Source organism: Cynocephalus volans, chromosome 4 (assembly GCF_027409185.1).
Source record: "Cynocephalus volans isolate mCynVol1 chromosome 4, mCynVol1.pri, whole genome shotgun sequence".
NCBI lineage: Eukaryota > Metazoa > Chordata > Mammalia > Dermoptera > Cynocephalidae > Cynocephalus > Cynocephalus volans.
Genome location: NC_084463.1, coordinates 107166904 through 107185067, shown reverse-complemented (window position 1 = coordinate 107185067; position 18164 = coordinate 107166904). Strand labels below are relative to the sequence as shown.

At 38.4% G+C, this 18164-nt stretch overlaps 1 protein-coding gene and 1 non-coding gene across 2 annotated transcripts; both read left to right on the top strand.

The window, feature by feature from the left end:
- Positions 1-655: 655 nt before the first annotated feature.
- On the top strand, positions 656-3161 carry LOC134376386 (olfactory receptor 2AG2). Its single transcript, XM_063094963.1, has 2 exons — positions 656-1575; positions 3131-3161. The coding sequence occupies exons 1-2, from the start codon at positions 656-658 to the stop codon at positions 3159-3161; spliced, it is 951 nt and encodes a 316-aa protein (XP_062951033.1).
- Positions 3162-12144: 8983 nt separating this feature from the next.
- LOC134377512 (small nucleolar RNA U3) lies at positions 12145-12368 on the top strand. Its single transcript, XR_010023537.1, has one exon. It is a non-coding gene; the product is annotated as a small nucleolar RNA U3 (small nucleolar RNA).
- The last annotated feature ends 5796 nt before the right edge of the window (positions 12369-18164 follow it).

The following is an 18164-nucleotide window of genomic DNA, read 5'->3' as shown; positions in this document are numbered from 1 at the left end:
AAAATCTATACCACCCCAACTGTTCAATTCAGTGCAGAATTTTCTTTCCCACAGCAGAACAGCAGAATGCTCATCAAGGACGTGAGGACAGTTGAAGAGTCCAAGTGATCCAAAAACCCAGAGAATTTTCTGTTGAGGAATTTATCAAAAGCAGTGACACCAGAGAGTAAAGGTGTAGGGGAGAAGACAACAAAGGGATTTTTACAAGCAAAACTTTAAAAACTGAATTGGAATCTCAAGTATATTTTAAGCAGAAAACCAGCTGGATGTTAAACCAATGCCCAGTGTATTTGTTTATCATGAACAGAGAGATACCTTCATCTATGGACAAAGATGTTTGCTTGGAATTGTTCTCCAGGATACCTCATAAAAAGGAATTTCTTAACAATTAGCAATTTCTGATATTATGACTGTTTCATTCTTAGCTGATGTTGTATCATAGTTCTGTAAAAAAAAAGAAAAAAAGAAAAACACTCAGAAATTCACAAATTAGACAAAACAAAATTAGGTACCAAGAGGGAAACATATTATCTCACAGAATTCCTTTTGGCCACCCCACAGTGAGCTGGGACAATCTGCAGCTAGGGTAAACTCCCTTGGAAAGGCTTTCACTGAGAATCCATCTGGTACTAGGCAACTAAGAGAACCACTCAGAATGGAGTTCTGGAACTCCACCTTGGGGACTGAGTTCATCTTGGTGGGGATTCTGAATGACAGCCAGTCCCCTGAACTGCTCTGTGCCACAGTCGCAGTCCTGTACATGTTGGCCCTGACCAGCAATGGCCTGATGCTCCTGGTCATCATAATGGATGTCCGGCTCCACGTGCCCATGTACCACCTGCTCGGGCAGCTCTCTCTCATGGACCTCCTGTTCACATCTGTTGTCACTCCCAAGGCCCTTGTGGATTTTCTGCGCAGAGAAAACACCATCTCCTTTAGAGGCTGCGCGCTTCAGATGTTCCTGGCACTGACACTGGGTGGTACGGAGGACCTCCTACTGGCCTTCATGGCCTATGACAGGTATGTGGCCATTTGTCATCCTTTGAACTACACAGACCTCATGAGGCCAAGGGTCTGCTGGATCATGGTGGCCACATCCTGGATCCTGGCATCCCTGAGTGCTCTAGGACATACCATGTACACCATGCACTTTTCTTTCTGCATGTCCTGGGAAATCAGGCACCTGCTCTGTGAGATTCCACCCTTGCTGAAGTTGGCCTGTGCTGATACATCCAGGTATGAGCTCATGGTATATGCGACAGGTGTGACTTTCCTCTTACTCCCCCTTTCTGCCATTGTTGCCTCCTACACACTAATCTTATACACTGTGCTCCACATGCCCTCGAATGAAGGGAGGAAGAAAGCCCTGGTCACCTGCTCTTCCCACCTGACTGTGGTCGGAATGTTCTATGGAGCTGCCACCTTCATGTATGTCCTGCCCAGTTCACTGCACAGCCCCAGACAAGACAACATCATCTCTGTTTTCTACACAATTGTCACTCCAGCCCTGAACCCCCTCATCTACAGCCTGAGGAATAAGGAGGTCATGGGGGCCTTGAGGAGGGTCCTGGGAAAGCGGTGCTGCTGACACTCTCTGCCCTCTAGGGAGGGCTCATGGCTTGCTTCTCACTATTCCTTCCCCAAATCAAAATGCTCTATGCAACCACTCTTTAATATGGTACTCTAAGATTTTTTAAACTATCCCTTTATTTTCTACAGTGTAGCTGTTGTATAACATTCTTAAGTGGAACTCACCACGTACATATCACCCTGCCTTGGGAATCCCATGTTGGAAAAGGAACTAGAAGAAGAAAATGCCTTGAATGGGTGTCAGACTCACTGTGTGGTGGAATAGTGTCCTGACACATTACCAAGTAGACATGGTAGGGGATTAACTTTCCATTTTAACATCCTGTAGCAGTGAGAAACAGTAGTAGTTTGGGGCTAACAAAATTCCAGTAGCCTCTTAGCATCAGAGGAGGAATGCTCCCTTTGAACTGGATGCTTAGAAGGATTCTCAGAAGATGTTTTGGACTTCCTGTTTATTAAGCTGGTAATTGTTTGATCAACTAGTGAGGATGAACAGCAGATGTACAGCTGCATTTGTACTCCACATCCTAAAAGTTCACACTGATTGCACTAATAATGATAAATCCCTATGTCGTGATAGTGGAAGAGGATAAAGAAAGGGGCCTGGCATTTCTACTTGGAAACTTTAACAGAGTCTTTGTGAAATGGGGCATTTTTGCAATGCCTAAAATGAATAAAATAGAATTGAAAGTACCCAGGTTTAAAACGAGGAGTGGTGATAAAATATGAGTGAGGGAATTTTGTTGTGTATATTGTTTGAATTTTTAAAAAAATGTGGGATTACAGATGTACAGCTGTGTTTTAAAACATGAAAACAAATGCAAGGAGATCACATTCTTGATGTGAGTATATGTATGTATATGACTATATCACAGAAAAGGGTGTATAAAGTATGTAATTAACTTTCTAGCTGGCCTATATATGTTTTATTTTTATCATTTCATTTATCGATGTGGGAAGATCTATAACAAAAGTTGGGAACTTAAATTCATTGAGTGCAGAAGCTCCAAAGTACCTTAGCTTATGTAAGTATCATTATTGTGGAGAATAGCGATTTGTGAGAACTCAGAAATTATTTTTTCTTTACAGAAATAATCTTAAATTGCTTAATCTATAAAGGTAAACCACAATATAAAGGTGAAAGCTAATCTATAAAGATTAACCAAGTTCACTATAAAATCTGAGGAAATGCAGAGATATAGAAGGAAGCAAAAATTACCAATAGTGTTTTCCTTTCATCTTTTTGTTATACATACATGTATTTTACTGAATTTATATGTACATGACATGGGTTTTGTCATTCAAAATTTGGTGAATCTTTTTCCTTATGAGGGGATGTGTTAGTGTATTAATGTGGAGGGAGAGGAGCAGAATGCCTGAGTTTGAATCTCTCTCCCCCACTTTGTTATCTGTGCATCTTTGGACACTAAATGAAACTTTGTTTTTTAAATTTTTTAAAATTCTAATTTTTTATTGGTTATGAATATTCATGAGATACAAAGCTGAATGTTGCCCCTCGTGCCCAAGATGTGAAGGCTAGATTCATACTGGCAGCATACCCATTACCATGAATTGCGTTTGTACCACGTGTCCCCCACCCAATTATCCCCATCCTCCCTCCCCCTCCCCCATCCCCCCATTCCACTTTCTAGCCAAAGTTACATTCTCTCCTTCTGCAAGTCCAATGCACCACTATGGTCTTTCTTTCCTTCCTTCTTTCTCTCTTACCTCCCACTTAAAAGTGAGTACATGTGGTATTTACCCCACTGTGCTTTGCTTATTTCACTCAGTGTAAGTTTCTCCATGCTCATCGGTGTTGTTGCGAATGGGAGAATTTCATTCTTTTTTATGGCAGATTAGTATTCCATGGTGTATATATACAACAGTTTCCTTATCCAGTCATCCATCGATGGACATTTAGGTTGGTTCCCTATCTTGACTATTGTAAACAGAGCTGTAATGAATGGGAATGCAGGTATCCCTTCAACATGATGATTTCCATTCCTTTGGGTATATTCCCAGAAGTGGGATTGCTGGATTGTATGAAGATCTATCTGTAGTTGTCTGAGAAGTCTCCATACTGTTTTCCATAGTGGTTGTACTAATTTACAGTCCCACCAACAGTGTAGGAGTGTTCCCGTCTCTCCACATCCTCATCAGCATTTGTCATTCTCCTTTTTGATGATAGCCAGGCTAACTGGGGTGAGGTGATATCTCAATGTGGTTTTAATTTGTATTGCCCTGATGACTAGTAATGTTGAGCATTTTTTCATATACCTGTGGGCCTTCTGTATGTCTTCCTTTGAAAAGTGTCTACTCAGCTCCTTGCCCCATTTTTTAATTGGGTTGTTTGTTTTATTTACTGTGTAATTGCTTGAGTTCCTTGTATATTATGGATATTAACCTCTTATCAGATGCATAGTTAGCAGAAATTTTCTCCCACTCTGTAGGTTGTCGTTTCACTCTGTTGATTGTTTCCTTTGTTGTGCATTAGCTTTTTAGTTTGATTTAGTCCCATTTGTTTATTTTTTCTTTTGTTGTTTTTGCTTTCAGGCTCATGTTCATAAAGTCTGTGCCCAGACCTGGGTCCTGAAGTGTTCCACCTATATTTTCCCTTAGTATTTTACAGATTCAGGTCTTATACTTAGGTCTTTAATCCACTTGTAGTTGATTTTAGAATATGGTGAGAGGTGCATGTGTAGTTTCATTTTTTTGCATGTGGATATCCAGTTTTTCCAGACCCACTTATTGAAGAGGACATCTTTTCCCCAATATATGTTTTTGTCAAATATCAGATGGCTGTAAGCCTGAGGGGCAATGTATTTGTTTCTTTTAATGAAACCATTTGGGGGCACTGCTGTCCCCCTGTACAGCTGCAGAAACTTCAGTTCAGAGAGGGACAGAGACATCAATCTATTCAGCAATTATTTTGTGACCACCTATTATAGTCCAAGAACTCTAGCAACTGTCAGCAGAATAAAAATGAACTTGAGAGTATTCCACCCTTAGTGGAGGCGACCAAAGGAAGACATACAAACAAAGGTTACCAAAAAGCAACCATTGCAGCTGTTTGTAAAGTTATTAAATAGATGACATGAGATCAGAGAAAGAGAGAGACTGTAAGAAGTTCTCTACAGATAGATCTTTAGTTGGAGGAGATTCTAAAAGGTATATTCAGAATTCATAGGAGAATTTGAGCAAATAATTATAAAGATTGTCTGAAAGACTAGTTTGTAAGAATAGACATGAAATAACAAATAGAAAATTAATAATGAGAAAATTGCCCAGACCTTATGCTATGTCACACTTATGTATAGAGCACCAGCAATTAAAATGGTATGGTTACTAGAGCAGAAATAGAAAGATGAAAAGATCCAGTTAGAAAGACCAAAAACAGAAATTTGCTATAAGATAATGGAAGCATTTCAGATAAGTGCAGATAGGATCAGTGTTCAAATATTGCTGGGAAAAAAAGGCATATTATTCAGAGAAATATTTGATAGATCGTTACCACATACTTTACAAAAATAAAAATCCAAATGTAAAATATTCCATTGACGTGAAAAATATTTTGAGTACTTTTAGTCTTTCAGTGAGAAAAATCTTTTAATAAAGCAAAAGTCAGACAATATTCAGGTAAACATTGATAGATCTGATTTTACATAAATTTAAAACTTTTATATAGCAACTCTAAAGCAAAAAGAAATCAAGATTAAAAATGTGGCAGAAAAGGAAAAATATTTGCATATATATTAAAGATAAAAATTTTTGATCCCTAACATGTATAGTTTATATAAGTATACAAATCAATATGAAAAGACAAACACATCAAAAGAAAAATGGACAGAAAATCAGATGCATTTTCAAAAAGAAAAGAATAAAATAAATTTAAAATGTGAATAAATAAATAAATTCTAAATGTTATTAATAGTCAAATAAATGTAAAAATGAAACAATTAAAATAAAGTTGACATAGATTTGAATAAACAATAATGGCAATGTTAACAGTAATTGGAAATGGAAATTCCATATATGGAAATGGAAATTTTATATATTGTAGGTAGATATATAAATTGGTACACAGAAGGGCAATCTGGAAATACATATCACAATCTTTAAGTAAGGGCTTGAACTATCAAATATACCTCAATAAAGGTGTTAAAATAAAATCCAGTGGGAAATGATTGGAATGTAAAGAAGCTTCAGTATAAGCAAGTACATTGCTATACTTTACCACACTCAGACTGAAAAATAAAAATCATTTGTTTTTCTCAATTGATTAAAAAAGGCATTTGATAAAATTTTTAAAAGGGTGCAGACCTAATAATTACTTCTCAGAACTTATCCTAAGTAAATGTATAAATATATTCAAGATCATTTTGGGAAGGTATTCACCATAAAATTGTACATAAAAAGAAAATTTAGAAACTGATTGCTCTGGTCTGAATGTTTATGTCTCCCCCCATCACCTGCAAATTTATATATAGAAATCGTCACTCCCAAGGTGATGGTATTAGCAGATAGGGTCTTTGGGAGGTAATTAGTTCAAGGCGGCAGAATGCTCAAGAATGGGATTAGTGCCCTTATGAATGAGGCTCTGAAGAGACCCCTCACCCTTTCCACCATGTGAGGTTAAAGTGAGAAGACATCTACGAGGAAGCCCTTACCAGACTCAGGACCAGCCGGTGCCTTGATATTGGACTTCCCAGCCTCCAGAACTGTGAGAAATAAGTTTCTGTTGTTTACACCCAGTCCATGGTATTTTGCTATAGCATCCTGAATAGACTAAGACACCAGTTAAATGTCCAGTAGTTGGATGTTCCTAAAAAGAAAAGTGGTCTATTGATTCCATGAAATTTAATGCAGACATTAAAAATGAGGTTGCTCCTTGTATGTCTGCATAGAAAGATATGGAAACATGTCCAATAAAAAAGTAAGATACAAACAGGTATATATAGCAACTACCTGGTAATATAGCAATATACCAGGTAATATGATCCACATTTGCTAAAACAAGGAAAACACTACTATATGTTTAACTATTAAAAAAATATTTACTGGGCCTCTACTATGTTCTAGCTACTATTCAAAAGTTGGGTATTCCAGAGTTTAAAAAGGAAGAGAAAAAATCCCTATTTTCATGGAACTTACGTTCTAGTGGAGAGAGAAAATACATAAACCAGGTAATAAATAGTATGTTAGATGGTGGTAATTGCCAAGACAAAAAATACAGCAAAATAAAGGGGATAATGAGTGCTGGGCATAGAGGATTGCTATTTAATATAGTGTCATCAGGGCAGGCTTTTCCAGGTAGGATGATATATCAGCAGAGTTCTAAAGACAGTGAGAGAGTGAACCACGGGGATAGCTATGAAAAGAGTTTTTCAAACAGAGGGAACAAAAGCAGGGACCCCAAAGTGGGAGTGTGCTTAAGGAGCTGCAAGGAAACCAGTGTGCCTGTAGGAAGGGAGAGAGTGGTCAGAGAAGAAGTTAGAGAGAGAATAGGGCAGCAGATAGCACAGGGCCTTGTGTGACATTGTAAGGATTGTTACTTTTGCTAAGAGTGAGTTGGGAAGCTCTTGGATGTTTCTTAGCAGAGGAGTGACATCTTACTTCCAATTTAAAATGATCCCTCTGTCTACTATGTGAAGGGTGGAGCAGAATTGCAAAGACAACAGAAAAATGAATTAGACTATTGCAGCAAACCAGGAAGTAGTCTGTGATAGCATGGATGAGGGTGGTGGTTAATGCTGTACCTATTAGAAGTGATCTGAATCAGGATATATTTTAAGGTAAAAATATATAACATTTTGATGGTACTACCAACAGGATTTGCTTGAATTGGAAATGTAAAGAATATGTCCATTTTCAACAATTTGAAGGCTCAAAAGTATCCCTTCATTACATCAACTCCAAATCTTATTTGACCAAACTAACAAAAATACTCAATCAGCTTCCTCCTCGAATTTGATCCCAAATCCCAGGGGGTTTTTTGGTGATTAGTAATCTCTTCTATTGCTCTCAATATTTATCAGTGGTGCCAGAATGCAATTGAATCACCTTGAGGGCCAGCAAATTCCATAAACACTGTCAAATTGCTTGTAATTCCTCATTCAAGCCCATCCCTACCACTTCCACCATGGCCACTCTATTGAGCTAGGCTTCTGACTTGATTGCACTTTTTGTATTCTACCTCACCACATTAAAAGTCCTTCAGAATCTTCTACCACGAGAGCAATACGAAATCCCCACCCACCATAAATTCCCTACATTTGCTCTTCTAGATCCCCATTGGTGGATATTTATCCTGTATTTTAAAATGATTAATACCATAATTCAAAGGAAATGTCATAATGTCTAGAAAGGTACAGAATGTTATTCTTTTGGATTGGTGGTAGAAGCTTCCTTGAATTCTATCTTTTTTTGCATAATCAGGTTCAACATCCTCACATGGTATTGAGATGGAGTACATAGGGGAGGATCTTTTAAGCTGGACTTGAATGGGAAGAAGAAATAGAAGGATTTAATTTTTTGAGCCCCTATTTCAGGTCAGGCACTGGAATGATCTCATTTGATCAGCACAGAGAAAAGTGGTAAAGTGAACAATTGAGAGATTAGAGTAACCCAAGATCACACAGAAATTAGTGAGAAAAGACTGAGTCCACTTTCCATGTAAATACATGACTTGAAGGGATGAATGATAATAGCTATCTTTTAACTGGACAAATCAGCCCAAATTCTTATATCCCTGTCATCTGCAAGGATAATGCCACCTGACAATTTGCTCAGAAATTCGTGTTTTCTGAGGTGATCATGGTGATGGTATGATCAGACAGCAGAAGCAGGAAAAACTCAGGGTTCACAGGAGAAAGAGGGACACTTTTCCTTCCTCCCTCCTCTGACAAGCAAAGACCTACCAGTTGCAGCTGGCACTACCCTCAGTGGTAGGGAGAGAAGCCCACAGAAGGCAGGAACTGATGCCTCTGTGACTTTCCCAGAGCTATCTTATTTTTCCTCTTTTTCTCCCTCTTTTTCTTTGTTGGCAAGTATCTCTCACTAGATTTCAAAAGAGGCTAACAGAGTCACTTAAAAGAAGTCCCTGTTGGCCAAACTTTGAGCCAGCTTGAAGGAAAAGATCAAGGGGAAATCCCAGGCAGGAGAGAACCAGTGATCTCAGCTACCCTTCACTCTATCAATGGATTAGAGACGGATTGCCCCCTTCCACAGGGCTTTTAGTGAAAGTTGGGAGCTAGGGCTGGAAATATAATGAGGCAAGTGAGACACCTAGAATGTGAAATATAAGCAAACACTCACTCGGGTGAGTGAGTGCTCCTTTAGCTAGGAGCACTAGGTACCTAGGTGCCTCCTTTAGCTCATCCTCATCCCAGCCTTGGATGGCCCCTGCATCACTGGACTCTCTCTAAGTATCTTTGGGGAGGTCTGGGTGAATTCCTTTTCCTTCAGTTTATTAAGGTTATGCTAGAAATTTTCAAATGGAACTTAAGTTAGGAAACTGGCAGGGAAAAAAACAAAACAGGAAGCCAAACGCAGCTTACAAAGCACATTCTTAATCACTTAAACATTCAAGTTAAAAATAAACATTTCCAGGAATTGAGATGAGACTGAGAAATGAAACTGAAAGTCTGTATTCAGAATTGAGAGTGGACCCGAGTAAAAGGAGGCAGCTGTGTGGTGGAATAAACTAGTCTGTGGATCTGGTTTCAAAGCCAGGAGAGTGCTTTACCCTCTTCATGGGTTTATATGACTTTTGCTGGGAGCCTACCATGTACAGGCAATGTGCTCACACTGTGAAGAAGTCTCTGGTGGATCAGAAACAGACTCTGTCATCTATGGACTCACAGCATAACAATAGAGAAGACATAGGCACTAACACAAGGCCCAGCACAAGAATGCAAAAGAAATTCCCCCAAGAGCTATAAGATGGTGGCACTCAAATGGAAATTCTCAAAGGTTCAAATTAAACATTTAAGAGAATATAGCAGCTGGATAGATCCTGCCTATCACGTCTTATTCCGACAGACATGATCTTCGAGCCAACTATGTGCTGAAGAGGAAAGAATTCATATTTGAATGTCTACTTCAGGCCAAACACTGGGCAAGGTTAGACTACGTCATCTTATGACTGTTACTGAGGTCAATAGCACTACTGCCACAAACAAATTCATTCCACCACTCAGCTACTTCTCATTACTTTTGTTGTCCTCCTCACACCCAAGACGTAGATACAGCTAGTAACTATTAGGTCCTGGGCTCAAACTTATCTCTGACTTGCATTAATACTCTTTTTTTTTTTTTTTTTTGTCGTTTTTTCGTGACCGGCACTCAGCCAGTGAGTGCACTGGTCAGTCCTATATAGGATCCGAACCCGCGGCGGGAGCGTCACCGCGCTCCCAGCGCAGCACTCTACCAAGTGCGCCACGGGCTCGGCTGACTTGCATTAATACTCTTGCTCATTATCTTTGGCCCCTTCTCTCCTCCTGTGCTTCCTCTCCCTGAGGCAGCCTCCTCTCCTGCTACCTCTCCATTCCCACCCCCAAACCCACTCATCCAACACCCCACACAAGCCAGACTCAGGGTCTTGCTATCTAGGCTTCTCTCTCTTTATTTAGGTGTCTGGCACCTGCACCTTCTTTGGTTGCTCCAACATTTATCTCTTTTCCACCTCTCAAACCTACCAGTGGTCACCCTCAGCATCTTCAGAATCCACCTTCCTTGGAAGGGATGAGGAAAGGGATTTTATATAACTCAATTTAATTTCTAATGTTTTAAATGATTTTTTTTTTACTGGAAATAAAAAAAAAAAGAAAAACTCTTGCTCATTAGAAAATGCTTATGCTTCTCCTCTAAGGGAAAAAAGTAGAAAAGGATGTCTTATTGATGAGACACTATGTCAGCCCCTGATATCATGTCAACTCACTAAAATAGCTGTTAATATCTCCACATATCCCTTAGGAAACCAGCTCAGAAACATGCATGAGTTTCCTTATTCAATTACCACACTTTTCTTGATCATCCATTTCTTGCACTTTATCTGGAACTAGAGATATAAAGATTTATAAGACAGAATCCCCCACAACAGGGACAAGCACTAGGAGGTGGGATGTTTGAGGTTTGGCGGATGGGAGACATCAGAGAGACGAGCAAACAGCTGCAATGCAGCAGCACAATGTGATAGGAGCATTATAAAAATGTAGAATAAGTGCCATGGAAGCACAGCAAAGAAGAGCTCAGTATATTTATAGGTCCATGCAGGTGGAGCTTTGCAGGTGCCCTGGAAGTGGGATGGGAAAATATGGGACCTTGTGGAGAGGTTTTCTGGAGGAACTAGACAAAATGAGTATGAAGTTCACCTGAAAGAATACATGTGTGTTAGACAATAAAGAGAAGAACAAAAGGGCAGGAGGTATCTACAAGCAATATTATAATGAATTATACTAGGAGAAAGATAATAACCAACAAAACAAAACACTTTGCATGGGATTTAGATTGGAGGGAGAACTGTCAGAAATAACATTACTAAAAAGCTCCAATATAAACAATACGGAATGTAAAATTCTCTTTCTTGCCATAAACACACACAACATGCTTTTGTAGATTTTTATACACCTTTATGAGCCTCGCTCACTTTAAGTGTTGAATCATCCAAGTTCACTAATATGATTGAGAAGCTTTGTTAATTTTCAAATTAACTATTGTAGAAAAACAGAGTTAATCCTAGCATAAAAATCTTGTACAAGAAATACAAACTAATTCTAGGATAAAGGTCTTTTACAGGAAATAAAACCTAACAAGTTTCATTGGCACAGGGCACATGCTTCTCTCTGTTCTCAGTTAACTTGAGAAAAAGAACAATAAGGCAATTAAAGCACTTCTCCTGAGGAGAAAACTCTAATGTGCCCAGGTCTCTTCCCCCATATCCCCACTACCTGGTTTCTGCCACGATCATTATAGTGTGCTCACCCCACCCCCACCATTGGTATACACACACCAACATCAGCCTTCTATTTCAGTAATTTTGAAACTTAGGAATCAATATAAAATATAAACTGGCTTCCCTTAAAGCAGCTGATTAGAAAAAAAAAGCAAAAGCAAAGATGAAAGCAATTTTTCACCTGGCAGTAAACTTAGTCCTCTCTCTCACAGAAGGAGCTGAAGCCAGGTCTGGAGCTGTGAGGCAGCAGCCTGCAGCCCTCAGGAAAGGACCCTACTTTCCATGCAGGTCCTTCTGGAGCAACCTGAAGACAGGAACTTGGCCTCAAGGAGACAGGTGGGTGAAGAAGAAGGCTGGAAGTGGGGTAGAGAGAGAGACACAATACAGACCCAGAGACTTAAATAGAACCAGAAATTGATAGAAATAGTCATAGAGAACAGTCAGAGACACAGGGAGACTAAGACACGGAAGGGACACAACTATAAATTTGGCAGTATCGTTGTTCCCCCAAATAGCTACAAATCTGGGAGAAGAAGCAGTACATAATCTAAACAGATAGGAAACAATTTGGTAATTTACATTAGGAAATAAAATCAAATTCGAAGACTGTACTTTCAGGGATCATTTCTACAGTTCATCACTAGAAAAGTTTCTCTGAACATGTAGAGCACCGAAAACCAGGAGGAAGAAAACCAGGAGAAGCAGGCACAGGTTCTCTCCTGACAGCTGCCTCTTGGTGTTGCTTCGCTGCAACTGCTATTTGCCATCAATGATCGCTGTTCACTCCCTTCAGAAGAATAAGAGGGAGGGAACGAAGCTGAGTGATTTCTGCTTACTTTGAAAAAAACAAAAATAAAAACACCAAATTCTGACTTAGGTAAAGAGAGACTTTATCCAAAAGGAGTACTGCAACAAGGGGAAGGAGACTATTGCCGCTAGGGGTGAACAGTCCAACTACAAGAGCTACAAGCGATCTCAAAGGCCAGGCAGAAAGGGAAAGGGTAGTGAGGGAGAGTGGGATAATCAAAGTATGTTTTTCCTGAGGTCAGCAGATTCTTAGCAGTGTGGTCATTAAGGAAGGGTTGTATGCTGGGTCAGGAGGAGGGTAGGTCAAAGTTTGGGAGCCTGGAGAAAGAAGAGAAGCTTAATTAATGTTTGGTCAAGTTAACAAGCACTTTGTTCTTATTGATCAGTGGGGATAAACAGTTTATCTACTCTTTTATGAGGCAAATATACAGGAATTTAAAAGTTCTGTGTCTGGCAAAAGGAGAAGCCAGTCTTATCTCGGTCATACAGGGAAGGGCGGTTCTCTATAGTAATGCATACAAAAGGGTGGATGGATTTCTTTAAGCATAACCATTTTCTGGGAGCAAAGGGCTCAGTTAAAGTTTAACATTGTTAATATGACTCATGTGAGTAGCAACTGCTATTGCAAGCACAGAATTTAGAGCTATTAACCTGACCTGGAAGATCAATGTGCCCCTTCATGAACGAAGAGAAACTTGAATTGGGTCAGAAGTACAGAGCCCCAGGCAGAGAAGGGAGAAAGGGCTCATGTAATGTAATATGCAAGATCAAAAACCACCTTGAGGTAGAGGAAAAATGGCAGTGTGGGTTCTAAGGGAAAAGAGTGAGCTAGATAGTAGGAAAAGGGAAAAGAGTGGTTGTGAAAGGAATTAGAGAGGTTGATTGTTGCCAGATTATGAGGGGTCTTGAATGCCAGGGCCAAGTAGTTTTGATTGTATCATAAACAAATGCAGAATTTAAAATTTTGTAAATAAGGAAGTAAATGATTTAAATGTAATTTTCAGGATGCAATGTAAAAGATGGCCCATAGAGAAAGAAAATACTGTGGATTAAAGAGCTATTACTCATACAGAGTAGTCAAATAAATAGGGCAGACTAATGCCCAGTACATAACAGATATCCAACAGGGAGTACAGTTCTTCTGGGAAGGACTAGAACACGGTCTCAAGACATAAAATGTGCTTACTTCACCATCTCCCCATCAAAACTGAACAGATTCTTCCATCAAAAATTTTCCTAGAAGAAAATGTGGCCAAATGGCTAGAGCTGGGAATTCAGAATGGGTTTCAATGGAATAAACCATTCTACTCAGTTAATCCAACAAATCCAAAGAGAAGCTCCAAATCCAAAGAAATAATAATATCTAGAACAGGAGGCAGAGACTAAGGAGCAAACTAAAACTTGATAGAAACCAGACAGGGCAAGAAGAGACTAAAGCATCCCATGATCAGCCACAGAATCCCAACTCTTCAAAGAGGATAGAGAATAACCTCTAAATCACAAACTAAAGTAGCTTCAAGTTACTTTCCACTCCATTACCTGCTTATTTCTTTCTGAAATTATTTTGCTTATTCATGTATGTACAGGTTCATGGTCTGCTTTCCCTATTAGACTGTAAATATTCTAAGTCCAGGGATCTAGTAATCCTCAGCACCTAGAACACTTCCCAGCACACTGAACGCCCTCAATACATATGTGTAGAGTAAATTCTGGGATTTTTAGCCTATCTTGCTAAATCTTTAATCCATGTTTTTTGGTGATCAGATTTGTTTAAAGGCACATCATCATGATGGGTACAAGAATGAAAAGATAGTTGGAAAAATAAAAGTCCCTAAGAGAGACATCCTGACTTGGTAATTAAAATGTGAGTATCAGGCTTATAGAGAGTTTTTCTTAAAAAGATGAGGGCAAAAGTGAATCTAAATAATGAGAAGTGGAGGGGGATACATGCATCAATTTATTTCATCAACCAACACTTATTGAGCCAGATATGCTGATTTCAAATACATTTTCAAGAAATCTAGCAATAAAGAAAATATAAAGAAGGTAAAAACTCATAGAGTAGACAGTATCCAATCTGTGTTTAAATAGGATGGGATGACTTGAGCATGTTTTTTGTCCAAAGTGAAGCAAACAGAAAAGTAAGACACTTAAAATATCGCCTCAAGATACAGAAAACAGGACCCTAGGGAAGACGAGTAGGAACAAGATTTAGAGGACAGAGCCATAGCACTGCAAAGAGGTTAGGGACACTTCTTCCTTAGGGACCAGAAGGAAGAACACAAGGAAGGAAATTATAGTCTTAAATCTGAAGGTGAAAAAGTTTGAAAGTGAGAAAGGTGACCAGATGCCAGAAGTAGAAAATGAGGTCACCAAAGGTAAGAGGAGCCCCAACAAATGCTTTGTTTGATGTAGATTATTCCTGCACCCCTAGCTTCCTCTCTTTGCTGCTGGATTGTAGGTTCGAGGAACCCTCTCAGACCTTTTTCTTTTTTCTCCAATCCCATTGTCTAGCAAAGTGCCTGGCACTTAAGAGGAGATTAATAAGTGTGTATAAATTAGATGTAAAATTATGAAGATGTGATGTGTGATTGTGGGGAGAGAAGGAAAGAGAGCAGTGAAAGATAACTCTCTTTGGAGCCTGAGACACTGGGAAGGTGGAAAATTGTGTGATTTTTGCTGGCTGTTTATCTTTCTTTCTATGGAAGCATAGAGTATAAATTCTTCTGTGTTTGACTTCTTTCTCACAACATAATGAGATTAATCGATATTGTTTTGTGTGGGTATAATATTTGTTTTCATTTTTGTATAATATTTGATTGTGTAAATATGCCACAATTTATTTTCCCATATGGATGTGGATAGACAATTGGATTATTTCCAATTTGTGATTTTTATAAATGGTGCTGCCACAAACATTCTCGTAGAAGTGTCTGAATATATATGTGCACATATTGGCATATACCTAGGGATAAAAATCTGGGCCTACTTTTGCCATTTTATTTTATGTGTTTGGATTTTTTTTTTCTTTCCTACCTTGTGGTACTGATTGAGATTTATTTAATTTTATTATTTCATTAGTTAGGATGTAATCACCCTTTTGTGTGTGTGTCATAACTACTGCCTATTGTTACCTGATATATTCAAAAATATATTTTCTTTAAAAAAATTTTTTATTACTGTATTTATCATTACTCAGTGTAATCATTTTTGTGGCCCTTTTCCAATTTCTCCCTAACTTCCCCTACCTCTCCCCCTTTCCCACCTCTTGTGGCCTCAGGTCCATTCTCTCCTTTTGAAAGTTCAACAAATTATTGTGATTGTTGTATCTTTCTTTTGTATTTGTTTGTTTATTTTGTTCCGTTTCCACTTATGGGTGAGGACATGAGGTATTTCTCTTTCTGTGCCTGGCTTATTTCACTTAATTTTCTCTAAGTTCATCCATATTGCTGTGAATGGCAGTATTTCATTCCTTATTATGGCAGAATAGTATTCCGTTGTGTATGTATACCACATTTTCCTTATCCAGCCATCCTTCGATGGACATTTACCTTGGTTCCAACTCAGATATTGTAAATAGAGCTGTGGTAAACACAGGAGTTCAGTTATGCCTTCAACAGAATAATTTCCATTCCTTTAGATATACACCAAGCAGTGAGATTGCTGGATCCTATGGCAGTTCTATCTGTAGTTGTTTAAGGAAACTTCATATTGTTTTCCATAATGGCTGCACTAATTCACAGTCCCACCAACACTGTAGGATTCCCCTTTCTTGATATCATCACCAGCATTTGTTATTCTCTGTCTTTTTCATGATGGCCAGCTAACTGGCATGAGATGATATCCCAATGTGGTTTTGATTTACGTTTCACTGATGCTTAGTTATATTGAGCATTTTTTCATGCTTAATAATGAAAATGGTCTGTTGGTCTGTTGGCCATTTACAAATCTTCCTTAGAGAAAGCCTATTCAGCTCCTGCCCATTTTTTAATTGGGTTACCAGTTTTTTTACTGTTAAGTTGTTTGAATTTCTTGTATATTCTAGATATTAATCCTGTTTTGAATGCACAGTTTGAATATTTTCTCCCATTTTGTAGGTTGTCTTTTTGCTGTTAATTGTTTCTTTTGCTGTGCAGAAGCTATTTAGTTAGATATAATCGTATTTGTTTATTTTTTCTTTTGTTGCCTGTTCTTTTGGGTCATATTTATAAAGTCTTTGCAAGTCCTACTTCCTGGAGTGTTTCCCCTATGTTTTCCTTTAGGGGTTTTATAGCATCACGTCTTATATTTAAGCTTTTAATCCATTTTGAGTTGATTTGGGTATATGGTGTGAAGTATGGGTCTAGTTTTATTCTTCTACAGATGCATGTCCAGTTTTCCCAGCACCATTTATTGAAGAGGCAGTCTTTTTTCCAATGTGTGTTCTTGGTACCTTTATCAAAGATCAGTTGGCTGTAAGTTTGTGGGTTGATTTCTGGGTATTCTATTCCATTGGTCCGAGTGTCTGTTTTTATGCCAGTACCATGCTGTTTTGGTTACTATAGCTTTGTAGTGTAATTTGAAATCAGGTAGTATAATGCCTCCAGCTTTACTTGTTTTGCTCAGGATTGCTTTGTCTATTCAGGGTCTTTTATTGTTCCATATGAATGTTAGGATTGCTTTTTCTATTTATGTGAAGAATGCCATTGGTATTTTGATGGGGATTGCATTGAATCTGTAGATTGCTTTGGGTACTATGGACATTTTCATGTTAATTTTTCCAATCCAAAAACATGGTATGTCTTTCCATCTTTTAGTGTCCTCTTTAATTTCTTTCAGCAGTGATTTATAGTTCTCATTGTAGAGATCTTTCACCTCCTTGGTTCAAGTTATTTTTAGGTTTTTTTTTTTTTTTTTTTTTTTGGTGACTATCGCAAATAGGCTTGCCTTCTTGATTCCTTTTTCTGCTAGTTAGTTATCAGAGTTTAAAAATGCTACTGATTTTTGCATGTTAATTTTGTATTCTGGAACATTACTGAAGTCATTTATCAGCTTAAAGAATTTTTTGTACAGTCTTTAGGTTTTTTCTATACATAGGATCATGCCATCTGCAACAGAGACAGTTTGACTTTGTATTTTCCCATCTGGATATCCTTTATTTCTTTCTTTTCTTGGTTGCTCTGGTTAGTACTTCCAATACTATGTTAAATAGGGGTGGTGAGAGTGGGCATCTTGTCTTCTTCCTATTCTGAAAGCTTTCCCCATTCGGGTTGATGTTGGCTGTGGGTTTGATATATATGACTTTTAGTGTGTTGAGATACTTTCCATCTATACCTGATTTGCTGAGTCTTTATCATGAAGGGATGTTGAATTTTGTCAGATGCTTTTTCTGTATCTGTTGAGTTAATCATATGGTTTTTGTACTTGCTTTTGTTGATGTGGTGTATCACATTTATTGATTCATCTATGTTGAACAATCCTTGCATCCATGTGATGGATCCTACTTGATCATAGTGTGTAATCTTTTTGATGTGCTGTTGTATTCTGTTTGCTAATATCCTGTTGAGGATTTTTGTGTCTCTGTTCATCACAGATATTGACCTGTAGTTTTTTTGCTGTTGTTGTGTCTTTGTCTGATTTTGGTATCAGGGTGATGCTGGCCTCATAGAATTAATTAGGGAGAATGGCCTCTGTTTCAATATTTTGAAATAGTTTGAAGAGAGTTGATATTAATGCTTCTTTAGATGTTTGGAATTCAGCAGTAAAGCCATCCAGAACTGAGTTTTTCTTGGTTGGGAGATGGCTGATTACTGCTTTTATCTCTTTGCTTGTTATT